At 34.0% G+C, this 26,094-nt stretch overlaps 1 protein-coding gene across 2 annotated transcripts in view; it reads left to right on the forward strand.

Moving 5' to 3' along the window:
• The window catches only part of RB1 (RB transcriptional corepressor 1), a 106,890-nt gene that overhangs the window by 9,328 nt on the left and 71,468 nt on the right, over nucleotides 1-26,094 (forward strand). Inside the window, exons 3-6 of one of the 2 annotated variants that reach the window (XM_032496148.1) lie at nucleotides 15,297-15,412; nucleotides 18,932-19,051; nucleotides 24,122-24,160; nucleotides 25,147-25,214. In XM_032496148.1, coding sequence (XP_032352039.1) covers nucleotides 15,297-15,412; nucleotides 18,932-19,051; nucleotides 24,122-24,160; nucleotides 25,147-25,214 — 343 coding nt within the window. The remainder of the gene's footprint in view (nucleotides 1-15,296; nucleotides 15,413-18,931; nucleotides 19,052-24,121; nucleotides 24,161-25,146; nucleotides 25,215-26,094) is intronic. The other variant, XM_032496149.1, reaches the window with a different exon arrangement.

The following is a 26,094-nucleotide window of genomic DNA, read 5'->3' on the forward strand; positions in this document are numbered from 1 at the left end:
TAGCTCCAGAATGGAGACTGCCATCATAGGAGTGCATGTCCCTGCACACACCTGGAAGGGAGCAAGATACGTCAGTAGTGTGGCACCAACCCCTCAAGCCTTAACCCAGCCTTTTACCAAGAAATGCGCATCAGGGACGGGGGACAGTAAAACGAGTATAGAAGTGCAGCCCTACGCCTTCAGGCCCTGGACATGCCCCATACCAAAACAGAGACTGCTATCACAGCTGGGAGAAACCCGACTCCCTCAGGGCTCCTGCTCCAGCCCCTTGAGCCCAACCCCAACCCCTCATAGGGCAGTGATAGCCATAGGAGAAGTCCCGCTTGCTCCTGGCTCTGATTCTAGCCCTACCAACTGCAGCCCTACCTCCTTCCAGGTAAGGTGGTAGCTACCAGCACACCTTGAGGGGAGATGTGCCCGTGCTCACTTCAGATCCAGCAGCTCTCCCAACAAAGCCACTGGGCACATGCAGGCTGTCTAGGGTTGCTCCCACATAAGGACATTCCTTCAAGACTGAGAGAGGTAACTGTTTCACCTAACTTCATGGAGACAGAGAAAGTTAAAATGAGAAGACAGGAATATGTTTCAAATGAAAGTGCAAGAAAACTCCCTAAAAAAAATCTCTAGTGAAACACAGGTAAATACCTGATAAAGAGTTCAAAGCAATAGTAATAAGAATTCTAACTGAACTGGAAAAGAGAATAAATGAACAGGGAGAATTTTAACACGGAGCTAGAAAACGAAAAGAACCAGTCAGAGCTGAAGAACATAATAACTGAAATGAAAAACACATGAGGAAATTGACAATAGGTAGGGGGATACAGAAGAACATTTTAGGGATCTGGAAGATAGAATAACGGAAATCATCCAGTCAGAACAGCAAAAAGTAAAAACTTTTTTTTGAGTTATGTTTTTTTCCGTGGACATTTCTGAGGACTCAAACCCCTCAAGCAGCCAGGGGTGACAGCCTCTCAGATCGCTCTGAGGGAGTGCTCCGAAGAGGTAGGGGAGGAGCCAGGATATATAGGAGTTTTTACAACAAAGACCAGGTAGTCAAACATCAAAAGATTACTGTTAATTAAAGAAAACCAGATATCACAAGTTAAGGAATTTAGCGCTTTTCTATGTATGGGAAGGCACAAAGGTCTGAGTTCACTGAAATCATTCCTTTGATATGCACTTTAGCTCTCTAGGGCCAGTCTCCTGTGCTTCCCATCCTGAGTCCCGTCAGGGGGCATCTTTGAGGGTGGCTGAAGAGGCTGGGCTGCCTGCTTGTCTGTATCCTGAGCTCACTGTTGGGTGTGGCGGTAGCAGCTGATGACCTGATGGCCACAGCATTCTTTGTTTACTGATATGACTTCCAGTATTTTTAGTTCACAGTGCTCTCCCTTGGTCCTAAATTCGACCAATATTTTGGGAGACGTTTCATGACCAGCTTTGTCCCATGGCACTAGGAAGGCTCATTCCTAGGTCAGGCGAAGATTCTCTTGACATGCCACTCAAAGTGCTAATTTTTGGATCAGGCCCTGTTGTCAAATCTGTCTTTGAATTTTTCATTTTAGCTGTTACACTTTTCAGCTCCAGAATTTCTGTGGGTTTCTTATTTAGGTGTTCTGTCTATTGATATTTCCATTTTGTTTATAAATCATTTTCTTGACATGTCTTCCTTTAGTTCTTTGAGCATCTGTAAGACGGTTGTTTTAAAGTTTTCATCCAGTAAATCTGCCATTAATTCTTTTTCAAGGGTACTGTCTGTTGGCCAACTTTTTTTCGTTAAATGAGCCATGCTTTCCTGTTCTTTGTATGCTTTGTCATTTTTTTTTTTTTTGGTTGAAAATTGGACATTTGAATCTAATAATGTTGTTAAGTCTGGAAATCAGAATGTCCTCCCTTCCCCAGAGTTTGTTGTTTTTTGGATTTTATTTTTCATTTCCCCTTTGGTTTGATTTGGTTTTGGCTGTTGCGCGCTGTGACTGTGCTGGGGATCAGCCAGACTTAAGGTCTTCTCGGGTCTTTTCTGAGTCTGTGCCTTCCTTGGGTGTGCACTGTGACTTTCTAATTTCCTCCATATATGTGGTTGCTTTTGAATGTCATAGTCGTCAATGTCTGGCTTCCAAAAGAGGAAAAAGAAAAATGAGGAGTAGTAGGGGAAAGGTGTCAACCTTTTGAATCTCCTGAAAGTCACTTCAACTATTTGCAACAATGGGGGAGGTGCAATGACAGTAGCCCCACATCTTTGCCTGCACCTCTGTGATGAGCAGCCATCAGTGATCAGAGCACAGACTGTGAAATGTGCAGGACTGGGACCTTTTTACGCACCCTGGCTCCTGCAGATTGTGTACAGGCTGCTTCAGGAACATGTGCACAGTTGCCTACCATGTGGTGACAGTTGGCCACAGGTACCTGCTACTGTGCAGAGCTAAAATTGACAGAAATTAACTATAATTTACCTTCTATGCCTTCCCCTGGAAGTTGCAAGGCTTTAATAGACTCCGGAGTTCCAGAATAGTTACATCAGACAGATTCTGCCAGTGCAATTTTTGTCTAGGTGGGGAGACAGGTTTCTAGTGCTTCCTACTCTGCCATCTTCCCAGAATTCTCTCTTCATGTGAATTTTAGGGTCAATATGTCGATTTCTTTTAGGAAGGCAGGTTGAGATTTCAGTAGTGGTTGCTAAATCTGTAGATTAATTTGGAGGGTATTGCCAACTTAACAGTATTGTCTTCAGATGCATGAGCATGAAATGTCTCTTTTTGGGGGGGTGATAATTGCATTATTGAATAAAGCTCTGTGAATGGTAGAGCTTGACATTTAACATTATTCATTTGCTATGTAACTATTTTTATGTGATTGCAAGGAAGCTATAGTTCAAACCAAAAATAGTTTAAACTGAACTACCTTCTTTTCTTTTGAATTTGTAAGGAGATGTAGTCACTTCTAGGTAAAACTCTTTTATCCACCAAGTTTATTTCAAATATACACAAAGCCCTTTCTGTCCCGGTATATTCTGAATAGAGCAACATATATCAGAAAAAAAAATGAATACAGCAAATGAAATCATCAAGTAAAAAATGTGTCCAGTTTGCTTATATTTTGACCATAGGTATGGCATCAAGATTTCCTAATCAAACAATGGAAAAAAACCTACATGAATCACATAGCGAGTTGTCAGAAAACAGAAAATCCCTCAGTAACATTCATGAAGTTTTAATGGTCATGAAGCAAAAAACATTTTTTTATCCGATTTAATACTTTATTAAAATTGTTTTATATTGCATTTAATGACATAGCAATATGAGTATGTACATGTATAATGATTGACAGAATTATTTATGACACACACAATTTAGTGAATATGACCTGTTCAAAAAACATTTGTATTTATAATCTATCTACTCCCTGTGAAGATTTTCAAAAACATTTCTTAATTATTCTGTTTTCCATTCTGAAATTCAGTCTCTCAGGATGCTGGCTTCAAAGTCTTCACAGCACTCATCTGAAAATTTTTATTCATCCCTCTGTCTCCCCCAGCCTCTACACTTTTACTACAATGGGACAAATACCTTTATCTCACAGCATGAGAAGCTGTGTCTTTAAAAGAGTTTGTAATCACCAAATTTCTGCCTCACAACAGAACAGTATCACAGTAACAATTGTTGGCAGTTATCAAACCACTACAGTCCAACTGGCCTCCTGAAGCTGGGTTAAAGGCTGGCCTCTGCAAACCAGTCATGCTCTTTGCAGAGAAGAATAATGAAGTGTCTTTCTATGTATTTATATCTTTTAAAGTCTCTTTGAACAATATTTTTTGTTTTTAGAGGGCAAATCTTACAGTTAAAAAAATTATTCCTAAATATTTTATTCTTGTTGATGCTATTGTAAATGGAATTTATTTTTAGTTTTTGGTTTACTCATTGCCAGTGTATAGACATACAGTTGCCTTTTGTGTGTTGGTTTTGTACCCTGCAAACTTACTGAATTCATATTTTAGTTCAAATAGTTTTTTAGAGTATTCCTTAGGATTTTCTATCTGCAAGATCATGTTGTCTGCAAATAGAGATTATTTTATTTCTTCTGTAACAATTTGGATGTCTTTTATTTCTTTGTCTTCCCTAATTGCCCTGGCTAGAACCTCCAATACTTTGTTATCTTTTTCCTGATCTTACAGGAAGAACATTCAACCTTTGCCATTTGTGTGGACTTGGTGTGGACTTTTGTAGATGCCTTTTGTCAGGCTGAGGAAGTTCCCTTTTATTCCTGTTGTGCTGAGTGTTTTGCCAAATTATTTTGGATTTTGTCAAATGATTTTCTGTATCTATTGTGGTCATCATGTGTTTTTTCTCCTTATTGATATAATATATTACATTAATTTATTTTAAGATTTTAAGCCAACATTGCATTTCTAGGCTAAGTCCCACTTGGTCATGGTGTGTAATTCTTTTCATATGTTTGCAGATTTGGTTTCCTAGTATTTTGTTGAGGATTTTTATGCATAGGTTCAAAAGAGATTTTGGTCTCTTTTCTTTCCTTGTAATATCTTTGTCTGATTTTAGTATCTGGGTAGTACTGACTTCTCACAGAATGAGTTGGGAAATGTTTCCTTGACTTCAGTTTTTATGGTTCAGTTTGATGAATTGATATTAATTCTTCTTTAAATGTTTGGTAGAATTCACCAGTGAAATCATCTGAGCCTGGACTTTTCTCTGTGTAGTTGTTTTAAAATTATTAATCTAGTCCCTTTACTTGTTACAGGTCTGTTCATATTGTCAATTTCTTTTTAAGTCAGTTTTGGTAGTTTGTGTTTTTTTAAGACATTGGTTCATTTCATCTGCATTATCTGATTTGTCAGCATGCAGTGTTCGTAGCATTCCCATTATGATTCTTTTTATTTCTGTAAGGTTGGTCTTAATGTCCTTATTTCATTCCTAATTTTAGCTTATTTGAGTCTCTCTTTTTCTTGATTACTCTCACTAAAGGTTGCTCTATTTTTTTTTTTTTCAAAAACCAATTTTTGGTTTAATTGATTTTCTCTACTTTTCTATTCTCTAAAAAATTTAATCAAACCATTTCTTTCCAAATTTTCACCATGTAATGTTTTATATTTAACATATATGTCAGATAACATTATTAAAGTTCATCATAAACTTTCATCATGAACTACTCAGATATAGCTAACATATAATTATATATAATTATTATAATAATATGTAATTGGACTGCCTACTTTTAAAATTGATTTTTCTCCATGAAAGTTTTTACTGTTGGTCAATATTGTTTACTGCACTGTATTTACTTCTTGACCCATGGAAGGAATTTTACTCTCATCTCTGAATGAAGACTATTTAATTTAATTTAATTTTGTGGTCACTATGAATCTTGTAACTGATTGTTTACTTTTTGATTGCTAAGTTTCAAGGCATAGAATGCAGTTTTTCAGATACTAACACCTTTCTTGTCATTTTCCCCCCACCATTTCTATGTTTGCCTTTCAGCATTTTAAAGAAATGTATATGCACAAACATTTAAAACTCAAGTATACTTATTTTTAAAAGTCAAATTTTATAGTAATAGAGTGCAAAGTGAATATCCATTGCTCTCTTTATATTCCCATCTGTGTAGATATAACCAGTGATAAACTCTGTGCTCATTCCAGCCCTCCAGTCCTTCCTCACCTCCTCCTACACACTCCGGCACACACACACAGAAGGATTTTTATTTTACCTCATTAAGGTCTTATTATATATTTACACTTTTTAACCAATTCATTACCAAGGTTTTTAGATTAGGCAATAGATTCACATGGTTCAAGATTCAAAAGAAATAAAAATGTGAACAGTGAAAAGTCTCTCCCATTCTTTTCCCTAAGCTACATACACACTTCTTCTCTGTAGACAGCTAATAAGTTTCTAGTTTTTGCACTGTTTTCTGCCTTGCTTTTTTCATGTAGATATATCTTGAAGAGCACCTCTCCCTCTTTGTTTAGCTTAATCTTTTTAGTGGGTGTATTTTCCATTGTATGGACATGTAATTTATTTATGTATTTCCCTGTTGACAAACATTCAGTTTATTTTTGAACATTTGACATTACACACCACTGCAATGAATATCTTTATATATACATTTCATGCACAAATGAGAGTAATTCTGTAATGTAGATTCCTAGACATGGAAGCGCTGGGTCAGAAGTCATTCACATTTAAAAATTTCAGAGGATTATGCTTTGCTCATAGAATAAAGTCTTTGCTGATATCTCACTTTTCCAGTGAGGTCTGCTACTGTTTACTACTGCAGTCTGCCCCTACTTCTCCCTCAAATTCTCTATTCACTTTTCCCTGCTCTTTTTCTTAACATAGTGTATATATATATATATATGTATATATATATGTATGTATATATATGTGTGTGTGTGTGTATATATATATATATATATGTATATATATGGTTTGCTTATATATAGTGACTTTTGTTTATTGTCTTTTTCCCCCCTAAAATGTCAACTCCAGGAAGTAGGAATGTTTATTTTGTTTATTGATGTATTCCTAGCGTTTAGAGTAGTGCTCAGTGCTTAGTGGGCATTTAGAAAATACTTAATTAATTAAATGAATTAGAGAATAATGTCCAAAATTACACTTCGCAAAATGCCCAATTTCTTTACCCACATATTTTGAATTTTTTTTTGGTCTTAAGGTAAGTTGATTCAGAATTATATATAGCACTCTGAAACCACCAAACTTTCCCCCACCTTGGATCTGTTTCATAAAGTTTACCGAAGTTTGTTTATTAAATAATTATTTTTCCTAGGCATACAAAACTACCAGCCAGTGCTGTTTGTCATTATAAAGGTAAATTGTGTTATCTTGCTGCATTGAATTCTAGCAAAAGTGAGGTATTTTCTACTTTAGTTACTGAGGCATTATTGAAACTAAACATATGGGTTCTTGTAAGGTTTTTAACATTTGGGCAAATTTGCCAAAGATTATCATTTTATGACTTGAAACCCCAAAAACTGTCACACCACAGGACTTGGTGATCAGTGATACCTTTCAGTTCCCTTCCAACTGATATTCTTTCATTCTGACACCAACTCATTTATTCATTAGTTATGTTTTCCTTTTTTAAAGAATTATATGTGATATTGGTAGAATGAGTTGACATGCAAACTTTGAAAGATAACTTTTATAATGTAATTGAATCTGAGTTGTGGGCATTGACCTCTTAATATTTTTTTATCTTTGTTTCCAAGAGTGGTAAACATCAGTTTCATAGATTTTTTTTTTTTTTTTAAACAGAAAACCCAACTAATTAGTGGCTGTTTTAATATGGTGGCAGTTTTCTCTCCTCTGGCTGCATCTTCTTGGGTGGATCATCTTTTGGGCCTTTGAGTCAATAAACTAAGCAGAGAGGTTGACTAAAAACTAAGTTCCAGGTCTGTTATATGTCACATGTTGAGAAAGTGAGGTCGGTAATATCATTTCTTCATGTGGGTGGGTCATTTTGATACTCACTAGCTTATCAGTGTGTGCTCAGGAGCTCAAGAAACTATAGTAGAACCAATATTCTTACCTTATGCCTTTTACTTGTGATTCAGTTGAGCACACTAGGAAGAAAAAGAAATTCAAAAAAGTCATTCTGTCCTATATTGCGGGGTGGCTGTTATTGCTACTGCTTTTTCCAAAAATAGACATTTTACACCAAGTTAGTGCTGGACATTATACTAGGCTCTTGGGGGTACAGCAGTGAGTTAGATACAATTTTTATGTCTTCAGGGTGCTTACAGACTAGTTGAGATATGGACAATTGAACAAACAAGTAAACTGAACTTAAGTTTACTTAAGTGCTTAAACAAGCCTATCCACTGAGCTCAGTAGAAGTTCCTAAGGGAGGGAGCCCCTGGTGCTCATCTCTTGGGCAGGAGGCCAGATGAATCTGGGCTTGTCAGGTACGTATATTTCTGGGAGTAGAGTCAACTCTCTTCCCCCAAAAGGCATTGTGTAGCTAGGTGGCTAATTCAGCTGATGTTTAACCCTGCATGTTGTATCAAAAACACGATTTAATACAAGTAAGGTTAGCTTTTGCATTCTTCTTCTTGGCCCTGCCACTCTTGCCCCTTGCTTCGTCTGAGCACATCAAAGAACTTTCTTAACACTAACTGCTGTCAGCTAATATTACACAAATGAGAGGGAAGATTTTCTGGCATATTAGCATGTTACCCCTTTTGTTCCTACATTTAACCTTGGTGAGGATGAAATCCAGGAGTGGAAGATAAAGGCAGCTCTTATCCCCTCTATTTCTCTAATACATTTAGTTTGTAACTTTATTGCTAATCACTCATTACAGTCTCAAAAGTCAAGTGTAAGAATCTATTCTTTTGACCCTGAGATAAAGAGCGTATTTCTTATGGCTTATTTCCATCTTGGTCATGGCTGATATTTTAAAAAGTGAAAATGAGAGATAATAGTATTTTTAACTTTTAAAATTGCAGTTTAAATTCATGTTAGTTACGATAGCATGAATAGTAAGATAACCTCATTTTCTGCTGTTTCCAAGATGATTTATGTCACCACTTGGTGGCGTTCTTTTATAAGTTAGTACATTGTGAAAAAGCAAGTACAAATCATCACTGATTTGGGGTTACCAGTTGGGTGGTTCAAGTGAACTAAACTAAATGGTCACCTAATAGGTAACCTCTTCAAGTGTTGATTGTAGATTTTGATTTAAACTACAATATATGTAAAAAGTTTTAATGTTTTAAAGATTTTTCTCGAGTATTCCTAGTTTTTTTCTCTCCTACTTTATGTCAATTTAGTACTTTTTTATTGACTTATTTTCTCCTCTATTATTGTAGGTAATTTAGAAAATGTATCAAGGATTAATGAAGAAAATAAAACCGTTTGTAATCCTACCACCTAGAGATAATAATTAACATTTTGATATATTTTTGCCTTTCCTTCCTCTTAAAATTTTTTTTACAAAATTGTAGTCAAAATATACACAGAATATTGTATTCTGGTGGGTTTTTTTCTCTTAACATGTCTTTGATATTTTCCCATGTCCCAATTTTTGAAATGCTTTGAGAGTTTTATGTTATTCTGTAATATAGCTATGTTATAATTTATTTAACCATTCTACTCAAAGATATTTAAGCTTTTCCCACTACTTTTGCTATTATAAATAATTCTTTGAACATATATTACACTAAATTTTGACTCAATACTCTAGTTATTTTCATTGGATAAATTGTTAAATATAAAACTGAACTCTTAAGGAACTTGATGCATATTAGCAAAATGTCCTTCAGTTGACACTATTCTGAGGTTCAGTATTTTCAAAATACGTTTATTGGAAATTACTGTTTTTTCTTTTGCAAAATGCTTTTTCTTATCTTATGCCCATTTATTCTTCCTTTCTTTAGTGATTTTTTGGGAAAAGAATTACTTTTTCTCTGTTTTAACAATTTTTAAGTGCTCTTTGAGCCCATTTCATAATTGTCACCTAAATTTTCAAGAAAACAAGTCAGTTATAGATTTTAGGTTGAAAACTGGAAAATAAGACCTGAATCTTGAGAAAGCAGTCAGAACTGGAAAGCAGAATGAGATATGTGAAACATCTGTGTGGAGATGATGGGCGTGCTGTCCAAGTGGATGAGATTGCACCCGAAAAGAGAAGGTGGTGGGGAAAAGTCCTTGGAGTTAGGAAACACTGAAGAAGTTGTGAGAGAGAGAAAAGAGAATGAGGATGTTAGAATATTTTAAAAGCTAAAGAAAAACGTTTCATGACAGTGGTGTCAGATGCTGTATGGAGGTCTTTGTGGATGAAACCAAAGAAAAGGCCATTCAAGTTAGAGATCTTTGGAGACTTAGAGAATAGCCTCAGTAGAACAGTGCTTGTATAGTGGAAGTAAGTGCTCAGTGGATGCGGTATGTCTGTCCTGTGAGAGTGTATTTGGTGAGCGTGTGTGTGTGAATAGTGAAAACAGTGAGAGGTTTGTATGTGTAGTTGGGACAGTAGCTTGATAAAGTCAAGGGATAGGTTTTTTTGTGTTTGTTTAAGGTGATGTGAGCTTATTTGTAACTAAAGGGAAATAAGCTTTTGGGAAGAACTGTTAGAGAAATTGCAAAAGACAGAGGGAAGAATTAATAAACTAGGTCTCGAAGAAGATGAGGGGCAATGTGATCCAAAGTGGGAGGTAGGGAGGGGTTAGATTTATTAATTTGAGAGTGGAAGAGAATGTCCTTTTGTCAAAATCAGAAGAGAAGAGGAACTTAAAGATGCAGAGACATTTGGAGGAAGACTGGAAGCTATGGTAATTAGAGATTATTTGATATGGAGAAAATAGTTGAGGCTTTTGGCATTGTGATCCTTAAACCTTCTCAACAAAATAGAAATGAATAGTATAGAATAGTAAAATAATTAAGAGTACAGGACCCTTGGTGGGGTGATGAATGAGATTATGGATTTTAATAGTCAAAATGTTAGGAACATCAATGTAGAAATATAACAAGGAAATATTCTTAAATAAATGGAATAATACTGAGTGTTAGGAAACCTGGATTTAGGTCTATAGCATTGACTGGCTGTGTTGAACAGTTCTCAACTTTCTAGTCTTTAATTTCTTAATCTGCACAATGAGAGGTGGATCAAATGACCTTTACAGATTGAAGAAACTGAACAAAAGAACAAAACATAGCTGCACTAATCAAGACATTGTCGTACTGATGAAAAGAAAAACAAATAGGTCAATAGAACAGAACAGAGAATACAGAAACAGAATCCACACATATATAGTCAGTTTTTGCACTTGGAGGTACAAAGATAATTTAGTGGAAAAAGGATATTCCTCTCAACAAATGATGTTAGAGCTGTTGGACATCCATATGCAAAAAATGAACTTTATTCCCTATCTCACACCATTTATAAAAATTAATTCAAATGAATCATAGACCTAAACTTGTAGAAGACAACATAGGAGAAAATCTTTGTGACCTTGGGTTAAGCAAAGATTTCGTAGGTAGTATCACCAAAAGTATCATCCATAAAAGAAAATAATAAATTGAGCTTCATCAAAATTAAACACTTAAGCTCTTTGAAAGACACTATTTAGGAAAATGAAAGAAAAGCCATAGATTGGGTGAAAATTTTTGCAAGACAGGTCTCTGTTAAGGAATTTGAATCCAGAATGTATAAATAACTCTTGCACCTTAATAAGACAAACAACTGCATAGAAAATTGGCAAGAGATTTGAAAAGGCCCTTTGCCAAAGAAGGGATATGGAAATTAAGTAAGATTTGAAAAAATACTCAATGTCATTAGTCCTTGTGAAAATGTACCAGTATACCTACTAGGATGTCTAAAAAACAGAAAACAACAAACAAATAAAAACTAAGTGCTAGTGAGGACGTGAAGCAACTAGAACTCTCTTTTGTTTCAAGTGGGAATGCAAAATGGTATAGCCACCTTGGAAGACAGTTTATCAGTTTCTTATAAACTTAAACTTACATTTAATGTAGAACTTAGCATTCCCCAACTAGATGTTTACCCAAGAGAAATGAAAACATACATACACTTAAAGATCTGTGGTTGTGTATTTAAGGCTAGGGTTAGTAGCCTTATTCATAAAGATGTCTTGAACTGTTAGAATAGATAAACAAATTGTGGCATATTCATACAATGGAGTGCTACTCAGCAATTAAAAGAAATTAATACTGGTAGATACAACAATGTGGATGAGTCCTCAGAAGCATTATGCTAAGTGAAAGAAGCCAGGAAAAAAAGGCTAGTGACTGCATAATTCCATTTATATGACATTCTGGAAAAGGAATTAAAATCAGAGCAGTGGTTGCCAGGGTTTGGAGGTCAGTGACATGATTTCTTGTGCGGTCACACACACACACAAAACTCCAGCATTCCTCAGCATTCTCAGGAATGGATGAACGTGTTTGGTGTGGAGAAGGCTGGCTCATGATGGTGTTGAGACAATCAGTGGAATGAGTGCTAGATTCACTGCTAATAATAATGCTGCTGATACTGCTAGTTCTGATTCAGTGGGTCCAGTACTGGGCACCATGCTGATTACTTAAGAGTATCCTCACTATTAATTTTCATGGTGACACTGATTACACACTATTATCATCTCTATTCTGGTAGAAACTGAGGCTTAATTATATTTAAGCAAGTTGCTCACAGTTAAACAACTAGAGTGTGTATTCAAACTCTTGAATGTTTGACACCAAAATTCATGTTCTGAAGTAAATAATAGTCTAAGTCCCAGGGAGACAGGTAGTTTTTTGTTTTACTACTGTATCCCCAAAAGCCATAAAACCATAGCAGTTGCATGATGAATATTTCTTGAAAAATTATTAGAGGTCTCAAATTTTGGAAGACATAAACAAATGGAAAATGCAAAAAAAACTATGTGAAGATTAAAAAAACGTGATTTTTAAATGATTGCAAATATGGTGGTTAGACTGATGTTTTCCATTTAGACATTTATCACATCAGATGACTGTGTTGAATTATATTATTTGTGCTCCAATAAAATCTACTGTTTTAGAAAATGAACAAAATGATTGTAGAGTAGGATTTTGTAGTTGATTGTAATCTTCATGGCTTTGTAAATTTTTTCCCTCTAGCAAATCTTATATAAGATCAGACCAAGTGTATGTTACTGGTTACAACTAAAATGCAAGCTCTTTCCATGTCTGTACCTGTGTCTGTATGTATGTCTATATCTAGAACCTTAAATACTTTAGAAATTCTATTTCTAGGGATCTTTTAGTTGGAAACTGGTCATTTTCTTTCTATTAAAAAAAATGTTTGTTTTTGCATGAATCATTTAGTTTTATAACATGATCTCATCTGTAATCTGGTTCCCTCTAACTAAGTCAAATATAGATGATTAAAATATTTAATATTTAATAGTTTCAAGTTTAGAAGGAACATTTATTTTTCTACCATATATAAATGTGTGTAAAGAAGAAAGACCATTTTATCTAAATATATAGTTAATTGGCATGCAGCTAGAACAACAATATCAACAACAAAATCAACACGATTTATAAATCTTCTGAAATAAAGGCCACTCATTTTACTTAAGGAAAGTTCGTCAGGTTCTTAAAGATCAGAACCTATGTATACAACATTTTATTTAGGCATTCTATCATTTCAGATGAACTTGTGTTGAATTGTGTTGACTATGTCCTAATATAATTTGCTATTTCAAAAAAATGAACAAACAACATACTCAATTTTAACAAGCTTAATACTTCATTTCCCAACTTTAAAAGCATTAAAAAAAAAAAAAAGACTGAATTGCTGAAAGAAAACACATTGAGAGAAGTTAGGTCCAACAGGTGATAGCTTGAGAGCGAAAAAGCAAACCAAAATAAGACATGACATAATAAGAACTAAGCACAAAAATTCAAATAGCATGTTAGTTTGGAGGTTGTTTATTATAGAGACAAACAACATTTTACATCTTAGTAATTCCTGAGAAATTGACAGTATTAATGTAAATACATATATGAGTTTATGTTCATTCATTTTATTAAAACATACTTCGTAGTCATTATAACAGTCAAGCAACATATACTTTGTATGTTCAGTTTCAGAGATAGTATAGTTTCAAAGTCAAATTTATTGAGGTATAATTTGCATACACTAAAATCAACCAGTTTTAAATGAACAATAACTTTCTACAAATGTTATTTAACCATGTAATTACCACCATTAAGGTATAGAAATTTTTTATTACTCTAAAAAATTTTCTCCTTCTCTTTTGTAGTCATTCCCCAATACCACCACTCCTGTCCCCAGGCAGCCACTGATCTACTTTGTGACATGAAAGATTAGTTTTTGTCTTTCCTAGAATTTCATTCAAGAGGAATCACACAGCATGTACCTTACCCTTTTGTGTTTGGCTTCTTTTTCTCAGTGTAATAACTTTGAGATTTATCTATGTTGTGTTTATTAGTACTTTTCCTTTTTATTGTTAAATAACACTTCAGTGTATGGATATACCACAATTTATCTTTTTACCTGGTTTTGGATATTGGGTTGTTTCAGTGTTTGGTTTTTATGAATGAAGCTGCTATTAGTATTCAAGTATGAAGTTTCCATTTCTCTTGGATGTAAATATCTAATAAGTGTTATGGAAACTTTTATAACTTTATAAAAACTTGCCAAACTTCTTTTTCAAAATGATTTTACAATTTTACATTTCCATCAGCAATGTTTGAGTGTTCCATTACTTTTTTTATCAACCCTTGATTGTCAGTCTTTTTAATTTTAACAATTCTAATGGGTGTATGGTTGTAATATAAGTTTAAAAATATTTATTTCCTAAGTAGCTAAGATAAAGGAATAGTTTAACTTGCATAGTGACAAGCTTTGTATTATCCATAAAATTTGATAATCTAGAATAATCCTTTTTTTCCTAAAACTTTTATATAATTGAGATTTCCAAACAATGTAAAATTTCATTACATAATTTTCAGCTCTATTGTAATTTGCAATTAAGAGTAAGCAAATAATTCTCACTGTTTAATAGAATATCAGATAACTTGGTATTTCTTTTGTTTTCAATTTAATATATCCACGTTTTACCTACAAAACTTACATATTTAGGGATATATATTTTTAGGGGAAACAGTATTCTAATGATAATGAAAAAAATATTCAAATGATAGTGATAGCCATCATTCACTGAATACTGATTATACACCAGGCATTATGCCAAGGGCTTTATACATATAACCTCATTTAATTCTTACAAAGTGAGATATGTATTATAATTTTCAGTTTACAAGGAAAGCAATTATAGCACTGAGAGATAAGAATTTCATACGTTTAGAAAAGATTAATTAATAGATTGATAAAAGAACAAGTGAATTAAAGCTAAAGAAGCCAGTCAAATAAGAAATTAGGCTTTTTTTTTTTTAAGCAATTTATGTTATGGAGTCTAAAATCTTTTAACTTGACTTTGATGATACTGGATTTTTGAAAAGTGGAAATACTTACTTCAAAGAACTGACTGACCCCTAGGTTTTTTATAGTAAGTTGTAATTTAACTGTTTGATCCTTCTAGTAATTTTTTTTTGGCCTTACAATATGAAATTTAAGGGTTCCTTTAGTATAGAATTAAATGCTCTTAACTATATGCCCTAGTAAAGATTTAGAAACAGATTTATTTTGTTATGCTGAATAAGAAAAAAAGTTGCATATAATACAGTTTTAACACAGTATCCCATATGTGAATGATTTAATGAATATTTGAACCTTTTTTTTTTTTTTGTTCCCAGGAAGGTTATATTCAAAAGAAAAAGGAACTATGGGGAATCTGTATCTTTATTGCGGCAGTTGACCTAGATGAGATGCCATTCACTTTCACTGAGCTGCAGAAAAGCATAGAAACCAGGTAAAATTTCTTACATCAGTATAGGCCTCTGCCATTAAAGAAAACTATTTCCGAACTTTTATTTTAATAGACTTTAGGGAATTAGTGAGAAATGCTAAAATTAAATAAAACACACATTTAGGTCAACTAGTGAACTCTTGTTCTCCATTGGAGGCCTTAATGAAGGTGTATTTATGCTGCACTTTCTTAAAAAAATGTAGCAGTTTGTATCCTGGGAAAATTTTCATTATGTCTCTCACTATCTGTAAACTTTCTTAATTGTAGCTGTTGATAAAGTGGACAAGAAAAGCAAGGATTTATGAAGTAGGCTTATTATATATTAAAACTTCTTTGTAAAAGTAGTGTGAGTCTATCTTAAAGGAATTCAGTTAAGATTTATTAAATTTTAAGGTTGTTGAATATAACAGATATTATAATTATATACTTTTTGAGACTGTATATTCAGTTGAGTATCCACTACAATACTTGCCCCAGTTACTACTTAACTAATATCTGTATTGAGCTTATAAGCTCATAAGAGTTTACTAATTTGTTTGTAACAACTCAGAAGAGCCTTCTGGGACCTCCAGTCATTTCTCTTCCAGCGTGTTTACAAAATGTAAGATTAAATAAATACTTTTACCAAAAAGATAGTAGTACCTGTATGTTTTTGGATAAAGCCATCTAAAATTAAACATAATTAGGGTTTTGTGTAAATGAGATAAATTAAATTATTGCATTTTTTTGGTAACACTTTTCCTTACTACCTCTAAATAAAATGTGGAAACAAAGGCCTTGGTGTTTGTATTTTTAACTTATTGAATTAGAATTCATTTATCTCTTTTTATATAGCTGAAAAATAACCTAAGTATGTAAGTAAATTCTACATTAATTTATTCATTCATTCAGGAAATGTAGTGGCCTCAGAAGATTGGAAAGAGTATGGATATTTGGGTTAAGATAGACTGGGTTTATTTTACAAGGTATATGACATGGAGCAGATTGCTTCTTCTAATTAAGCCCCAGGTTCCTAATCTATGAAATGAAAATTATTACCTACTTCACAGAATTATGAGGATTAAATAATTTACAGTGAATAGAGAAATAAACAGTTCATAGAGTCAGTGCCTGTAACAACGTAGGCCCTGGTGAGGTCTTGATCTCTTTTTTCTCTTTAGGCTCCTCACACACCCTTTTTCTCCACCTGCCCAGCCCAGAAAAAAGGGGAAGGAAACAAAACTTACCAACTGTTAGGCACTATGATACTCTACTAGGTTCTGTCTGTATCTTTTATCTATAAGATGAAAGAATTTTTCTGGTAAAGTTTTTCCTAAACTTTTCCCTGAGTGTAGAGCAGCACTGATTTATAAAATGGACATAATATCACTATATTTTGTAAAGCAGCACTACATTTATAAAATGTAAATAATATCATTATAATAAATATAGTAATATATTTGGTACAACTTTTCTTAGGGTGTTTCTCAGTGTTCTGATAACTATCCAGGAATGTTTTCTAGACCACTGCTTCTTAAATATGCTCCGGTGAAGAACTGGTTTCTTTCTAATATATCATGGACGGATTTTTTTTAAAATGTAATGTAAATTAATTACTAGAAAAATGAAATAAAATCATGCTAGACATAGGACCAAATTTTGTATTATTAGATTCAGCAGGCATAAAATTAGTGTCAAATTGCGATAATAGTTTTTAAGTGCGACTCAATCTCTGTACTTAATTGTGGACTGGTAAACAGTTTACAGACCAGTAACAATCCAGGGAGCACTGCTGTAGAATACATAGGTACCTTCAGGTCTGTGGGCTTTTTATGCCTGTCTGCCTGCCTTCTTTCCCTCTCAGCTTCCTGCCCTCTTTTTCCTTCAGAGGAGGGCTACAGAAGGAATAGAGACTCAAGTTATCCCTAGGAAAAAAGGCTTTGTAGTAACAATTCACAGTTTTCACGGTGCTCTGTAGGTAGTTATCACCATGTATCTCATAAAAACTGGCAGTGAGAGTGGTTCTGGAATAAACGCTGTCCCAAGGTTGATTTCTTCCTCTTTTTTTCTCTGCACATTGGCTCTTTTCATGCAACATCCTGACTGCCTACTCTGTATCACTTCTATTCTTCCTTTATTTGCCTTTCCACAAAGCTTGTCGTGGCTGCCCCAATCTCTTCTATATCAGTAGAACTTTTCATAACCTTCTTTTGTGTTCCTGCCCACTGCTAAGTAGCTGAAGCTTTTATTTTTCCGGTTCTCGGGATAGATGTCTAAGTGGTGCAGCCCACTTTTTGGAATGAAGACTATAACTCAGGTTATAGGTTGCTAGGCAGCCTATAGATGGATCTGGTGACTCCTCCATAGTATGGTTTGCTGCTTTGATATAATTCCTTAGACAGACTTGATTAGAAATGAGAGTGGGAGGTGCAGTTGATGATTGCTATCTCTATTGCCCTATTTTTCAGTAGTGAACAGTATATGTATTAATATTTCAAAAATGTTAATTTTTATAGAAACAATAAAGAATAATTTAGAGTTATTGTTTAAACAACTTAAAATTTTTAATCAGTTTTCTTTTTCTCTTCCCCAACAATTCAATCCTGGATGATTGGTGGGGTGCAGAAAGTAGGTGTGTGCATCTGTAGTGGGGTAGAGCTGTGGGGCTCAGAGAAGGATGTTAGAGCCAAAGTGGGATGAGGAGGTCATCTACCCGGGCGGAGCTGGGGGCATGCTTCTTGACACAGGCTGCTTGGTGTGCAATGTCAGTGCCCAATCAGGGTGTGCGGGCAGCTGGTGTAGGAAGTCATGGCACATATGAGGTAAGGGCAGTCTGGGATAAGGAGTCAGAGCCCTACCAGGGTGAGGAAGGTATCCATGTGGAGGGGTGGGGGCAGTCGGGGATGGGAAGTCAGTCTGAGCAAGAGAAGAGGACACCCATGTAGGGGAATTGGTAGCTTGGGAGATGGAAAGTAGTTACATCCAGGGGATTGACTAAATAAGTAAATTAAAGATATCTGGATCCCAAGTTTCTCACTGTCAAGGAAGAGTTATAAATATGGAGAGGGAAACACTGGAATGAACCATGTGGTTTTGTGTTGGAATTGGATGAATGGATGTGAACTTACGATTTTAACACATATAGATATAGAAATAAATATATGGGCTCTAGAATGTTATTCCCAGCTTTGGGAAATTTTCACATTGATACCTTTTAAAAAATTAAATAAAACTATTTTACTGGTTAAAAATGGGAGAAATATATGTGTGTGTCTGTAATAACCTTTATTTTTTTTTTTTCTATGGTCTTGATGATAAGTAGGTGGAAGAGGCACAGGTATGTAGATTCAGGGGTATAGGTTGAAGGCTTTTTTTCTTTTTTAAATTCTGATAAAATGCAAAAATTAATACCTTCCAAAGGATGTAATAGTGATTTGGTGTAGGGCTAACAGTCTTTTATATTGAAATATCTATGCTTTGAAAATGAAACAAAATGAATTTTTTAAGTTATGGATTCACTTTTTTCTATTCTTTCCTTTGTAGTGTCTATAAATTCTTTGACTTACTAAAAGAAATTGATACCAGTACCAAAGTTGATAATGTTATGTCAAGACTATTGAAGAAGTATAATGTACTGTGTGCACTCTACAGCAAATTAGAAAGGTAAAGTACAAATGTTATTAATATTACACCCTGCTTTTTCATGTCATTGTTCATGATTAGATTCCGTCTGGGAACTATTACATATTTAGTAAAGTTATTAAGTATTACACCTTAGATTTGTCCCCATAATATTCTTAACTTTCTTATTTGTCCAATCATATACATTCTGAATGTTTCCTACAAAATTACTTGTTTTTCATGTTTCTCATCCGTTTTAATAAACTTAAAGCTTAGTTTCCACTTTAGCCTTCTCTGCCAGAAGACTTGTAGTTCTGAATGAAAGAGTGACCTAAATTTAAAATTCTTCCTGATAGGGCTATTATGTTTAGAAAGAGAAAACATGTTGGGAGTGGAAGGTATATGTGACCTATACGACTAAGCTGTGACTTGTATTCCCAATGGCGGTTTAGAAGAAGTAGTGTTTTTTGGAATATACTTCAAGAAACTATACTTTTAGCTGTTTCACTGCAAATAAATTAAACTACAACAAGCACTAACGAAGTGACTGTTAGTACCCACTGTATGATAGATCCTGGGGGTGCAAAATCATATGACACTATGATCATCAAGAAGCTTATAGTAAATAAATAAATTATATTTTTTAATAAAATTAAGTGCAATAATCATTTGATGCTCTATTGTAGAGGATTATTTGTAAGAAGTAGAAATTATATAGTGGGCAAAATACTGTATATTTTTAAGGGTGAGAAGAATAATTCTGGGGTGAAAAAACTATGGAAGGAGGCAATGTCTGAGGAGGAGTTAAAAGGTAAATAGAAACTCACCAAGCAAAGTGTGTAGGAACTGGGACTGAGCATCCTAGGCACGGAGAAAGGCAGAGAGAAATGTGTACAAAGCCACAGCAGTAGTGTAATTTACTTTGATACTGCTAATGACTAAACAGTAGGAAGGGATTAGATTGATAGGGAGCTTGGACTTTGAACTGCAGGTGATGGAGAGTCATTGATTTTAAGCTAGAGAGTGTCATAGTCAGATTTGGCCTTTTAAAGTTCACTCAGGACTTTGTAAAAGGGCTTTAGAATTTTTATTGATCAGTTATATGAGATACTTTGGTGTTTATTGGCCTTGAAGTAGATAGATAGATTTTTTTCTGTCTTACATGTACCTTCTTCTGAAGAGCAATTGGGAAGATTAACTGTGATACCAAAGCCTGTTTATTTCAGGGTAGACTATATGTATGTATGGCAGTGTGCTTTAGTGATTATGATAACTTTTAAAAAGCTAAACAGATCTAGGTATGAATGTTAATTTTGTCACTTGCTGACTGAGCTAGGGAAAGATGTTTATTAACATCTTTAAATTTCAGTTTCAATTTGTAAAATATAGATAATAATACTTTTCTTGCAGGGTAATTATAAGAATTAAGAAAGATAATGTTACTGGTTAGCTCACCTCCTAGCATATACTGCTTAATAAACAGTATGGGAAGTGAAGGGAGTGGAAAGTAACTGCTAATAGATGTGGGATTTCTTTTTGGGGTGATGGAGATATTCTGGAATTAGATAGTGGTGATGGTTACAAAATGAATTTACTAAAAACTACTGAATTTCTACACTTGAAAATGATGAATTTTGTTATGTGAATTATATTTCAGTAGGAAATCATGAAACCAATAAAAAAGTTATTGATATTTTATATTCTTTTTCTCATACTAAGTATTTTTGAATATTTTGGTACGTAATTTACATTTGCAGCGTGACTTCATTTGGAGTAGCCAAACACATTTCAGGTATTCAATAGCCATAGGTGATTGTGGTTACCATATTAGAAAGCACAGGTTTATATTTGAATGTAATTGTCTTTACTGTATGGTAACATTCTGTTCTGAGTTACAGCAAATTACAACATGATATAAAACAATGCATCTGACATTAAATAACTTTTCTATAATTGTAAAAATTCCCTCTTGATTACTGTCTGCTTTTTATTATAACATAGTAGGTTTCTTTATATAAATTTTTGATCTACATATTTTTTGTGACTGGCTTCTTTCACTTAGCATATTTTCATGGTTTATCCATGTCGTAGCATGTTTCAAAACTTGATTACTTTTTATTATGGAATGATATTCTATTGTATGACTCTATCACATTTTATTTATCCATTCATCTATTTATAGATATTTGGGTTATATGTCGTTTAAAGTAGTTGAGTGTATAAAGGAGAGTAAGTGTATATTAATAGAGTTTGTTATATCAACTTTTTAATATACCATTTCTTTTCCTCTTCATTTCTTTCTGTGGATTTGATTTACTATTTAGTGTCATTTGTTTACTCCAGTAAAGCTTTGACCCCACCCACCTCCTTTGTGGTGCTGTTGTCGAATACGTTGCATTTCTATATGTTATAGGCCCAAGAATACAATATATACATTCTGCGTTATGCAGTTGCTTTTTATAGCAATTAGAAGAAAGGAGAAGAAATATGTAGTTATACGATCTCTCATAATAAGATAATTACCTTTACCATTGCTCTTTGTTTTTTCATGTGAATGTGAATTACTGTCTTGGGTCACTTGTTTTAAGCCTGAAAAACTTCTTTTAGTATTTTTGGTAAGGTGAGTTTGCTATCAACACATGCTCTGTTTTTATTTGAAGCTATTTCACCATCACTTTTGAAAGATAGTTTTGCTGTATGTATGATTCTTGGTTAACGTTATTTTTCTTTTATCATTTTGAATATGTAATCCCACTGCTTTCTGATCTTCATTGCTTCTGTTGAGCAGTCATCTGTTAATTTTATTGGGTTCCTTTGTATGAGATGGATCACTTTTCTCTTGCTGTTTTCAAGATTTCTGGTTTTCAACATTTACCCTACGATATATCTGGGTGTGGATCTCTTAACATTCATTCTACTTGGAGTTTGTTGTGTTTCTTGGACATGTAGATTTGGGAGTTTTCAGCTATTATTTTTTAAAGTATTTTTTCTCTTTCTCTCTCCCCCTTTTCTTCTGGTACTCCCATTATACATATATTGGGTTTTTTTTGGTGTCCAGCATTTCTGTGAGCCTCTTCATTTTTCTTCTTCTTCTATGTCTTTGTTCTTTAGACTACATAGTCTCTTGATCTGTCTTCAAGTTTAGTGATTCTTCTGCCAGCTCAGATCACTGAGCCCCTCTAGTGAATTTTTTATTTTGGTTATTGTACTTTTCAACTCAAATTTCCATTTGGTTCTTTTAAAATAATTTCTATCTTTTTTTTGATATCCTCTATTGGATGAGACATTGTCAGCATACCTTTTTCTTCTTTAAGCATGATTTCCTTTAGTTCTTTGAACTTATTTAAAATAACTGCTTTGAAGTCTTTGTTAAGTCTGATGTCTTGGTTCTCTTAAATAAAGTTTCTATTATCTGCTTTTTTTCCCCTATGTAGAAGTAATACTTTCCTGCTTCTTTGCATATTTTATATTTATTTTTGAAAACTAGACATTTTTGATAACCTTGTAGTAACTCTGGGAGCTTTTCTCTCCTGGGACTTGTGGTTGTTGCTGTTTTCCTGTTTATTTATTTAGTGACTTAGCTGTACCATTTCAGTGAGGTTTATTTTTCTCACAATGTATATAGCCTCTGATACTGCTCCTTAATGTAGCCTTGGGCATGTGCACAGTCACTCTGAGCTGACATTGGTTTTAGTGGGTTCTCTTTGACTATCTTTTTCCCTGTTGTCAAGCTAACTGCCTCTGCTGATATCACACCTAGTTGTTGCCTCCCACTAATTGTTGACTGATTGCTTTATTGTTTTTGACAATGCTCTGGGTCACAAATTGCTTCACAGTCTAATCCAATTAAAATTTGGCACCCTTGGCAGGAGTAGTCTAGGAGACCAGCCTTGAGGCTTATTCTGATACCTGGAGAGCTATTCTTAGCTAATCTTTCCCTAATTCTTGCCTGAATGATCTAGGGTTTAGCTTTTTTCTTTTCATGAGTCAGTCAGCTTCCTCTTACTTCCACTAAAATCTATATTGCTTTCAACAGTGCTCTCAGCCTTGAATTCCCTTGGGGAGAGCTCAAGGTTCTCTGTTGTTAGGACCTGCCTTTCCCTAGGCACCACTTCTGTGCCACGGCTTGGGAGGTCTGGGTGGGGGCAGTAGTTGCTTTTCTTGGAGTGATACCTCTGTTTTAGAGTAGGGCACCGAGAAGAGGCGATAGCCCCTGGTCTTCTCAGATTGCCTTTGGCTGGAACCTCTGTCCTATGAGCCAGCTGGGGCAAGAGAAGTCAGTATTTTTGATCTGTTGTGCCCAGAGTAAAACTTTACCCTATGAATGGGAGATAGGTGGAGGACAGGAGCTGCAGACCCCTCAGCTTCTCTTTCTTGGGAGAGACCTACTGCAGCATGGACAGGGATTGATGAGAAATGCTGGTAGCCTGTTCTTCCCAGAGAGAGAGTTCTGGGATGGGAGCTGGGGATAGAGGAGCCCTGTGTCTTAGCTACACTTTCCAGGGGCAGAGCTTTGTTATGCTGAGTTGGAGGAGAGGAGAAAAACTTTTGCTTTGAATTCCACAGTCTGTCATTATTCTTACCAAGATTTAGTAGATTTTCTTGAAGAAATGTTTCCCTTTTTGCCATATGCCCTTAGGAAAACTTCCAGAGACCTTAAATGGTTTTTTAAAATACTTTTACCAATTATTATATCGGGGACCAGACCTGCATGGATCCTTACTCCCCCATTCTAGAAGTCATTGTCCTAAATAAGTAGGTTTTATAGTAGTTTTTAGTTGTGTTATTTCAGTGAGACTCTTAGTTAGTTAGGCTTTTATGACCTGACCTGAAATTCTAACCAGGTCAAGATTCAATTACAGAATGTTTTCCTAAGTTACAAATGCACATGTGGACTCCAATCCTTTTGTAATTAGATATTACAGTGATGTGTGTCATGTCAAAATAAATTGGAAAAATCTGCTTTAACTTTGTTTTATAATACTGTACTTTAAAAAAAAGTATCCTTAAGATAAATAAAGCATGATAAAATTAATTTCTAAATTACAAAAAAAATTAAAAGGTAATTTTTTACAAAACCATGATGTTAATATAATTATTTCTTCCTTTTAGGACATGTGAACTTATATACTTGGCACAACCCAGCAGTTCGTAAGTACTTCAGAGCATGTTAATTTTCACTTTTTGGTTTTTTAAAAAGATTTTTCTGGAATAATCCCAAACATGCTGATAATTTCTGGCTTAGTTTGATTATTTCATGCTGTTTCATATATTAAGTTCATAGATTTAAGCCCTGTGCAGATTATTTATTTTTTCAGAAAGAAAATGGTATGAAATACATGTCTTTTACTTCAAGGGAGAACTAGTAAGGTTGAAGCTGATTCAGTGTAACATTTCACCAACTCTGAGAAAAATGCAAATTCATTGATGAAGTCTTTATTGAGACTCTATTACAGGCATTTAATTAACTAAGACTCAGAGCATAGTTTTGTGTAAGAATAAGTATGAGTCTATATTAAAATTTCCAAATACTCTTTTGAAATGTACAATACATGTTCCAACACTATACTATTGGAAGAGCTCTAGAGGTTTTTTTTTGAAAACAGAATGAGTAGTATGAGATTTTCTGCCCCATTGAAGTGGTAATACTGAAGATGAGTGATACAAAGGGAAATTGTATGTTTATTAGTTCTATCAATCTGTTCCACTTGTTAATTCTAGGAAGAGAATGACATGAAATTTATGAAGGTATAAATTGGTAAAGCAGAGTCACAAAAACCTCTGTTTTTCTGTTCACAGTGTTGATTTTAATTAGAAAACAAAGAGCAGAAAGGTATTAATTGGAAACCAAGTATGTCATATTATACCACTTCCTGTGCATATTTTTAGATTAGAATTGAAATAGTCAATATTTTCTTTAAAAAAACATATATACTACTCTGTGGGAAAATATAAATATCTTGGTAAAAACACTAACTGAATTCAGGCAGATTAAATTAATGTGTAAATTGTGCATTTGAAATGGACTGTATTCTATTATGTGATCAACTCCAGTTTGTAATTTAAAAATAGGAAAAAAAGGTGTAGTTGGAAAACTGTCATTGTGATTTTTTTTCTACTTTCTGTTTGTTTACTAGGATATCTACTGAAATAAATTCTATGTTGGTGCTAAAAGTCTCTTGGATCACATTTTTACTAGCTAAAGGTAAAGTCATCATGTTTGTTACATGCTTATGTTTCAGTTGTAATAACTGATAATTCTTTTCAGTAAGCTCAGAATTTTAATTCAGTTTAATGTTGCTTCCCCTTTCCCCCAGTTCTCTGTGTGGCTTAGTCGTTAGCAAGTTCCTGTAATTCTGGTACTGGAGGGAACCTTGAAAATGTCTCATTTTATTTCTGTTTCTAATATTTTTCATTCTCTCTTCCTTCCTTTCCTTTTTGAAGAATAATGTTGCTATTTTTATAAGGATGATATATACTCATGATGAAGAATTCAAATAATACAGAAAAATGCATAGGAAAATGTAGAAAAATTACCCAAAACCCCCCTAAAATAATCATCATTAAAATTATGTGATTGTCATTCCGGATACACTTTTGTGCATACATTCTGATTAAAAAAAGGTGGGTGGGTGAGTGCATTCACAGATATTATTTTCTAAAAATAGGGTCATATTATACTGCTGTGTTTAAAATATAAAAACTAATTTTACCCAAATTATACAGGAGAAAATAAATAAGAGAAATAGAATTGCTTAAATTATATAAATGTTTTGTCAGTTATGCAGGATTATTTCCTAAAATATTTCTCTAAAATTATGAAAAAGCATTATGAAAACATTAACAGAATATTTAACTTTGTGTTTTGATTTAAAACAATATATATTAATCTGCTCTGAAGAAAAAGAATTCTCACTCTTGCTGTCTCCTCCCTATTCCCTGCTTTCAGATTTGCTTTTTTTTAATCATCACATTAGCAAAGATTCTATTTACATGCTGTTCTGTAATTATAATTATCACACTTGTTAGTCTCATTTCTGTATTTCAGTGGATTCGAAGCCTTTGTCCCTCCTGTATCATAGCTT

The sequence above is a fragment of the Camelus ferus genome, chromosome 14 (genome assembly GCF_009834535.1).
Source record: "Camelus ferus isolate YT-003-E chromosome 14, BCGSAC_Cfer_1.0, whole genome shotgun sequence".
NCBI classification, from domain to species: Eukaryota; Metazoa; Chordata; class Mammalia; order Artiodactyla; family Camelidae; genus Camelus; species Camelus ferus.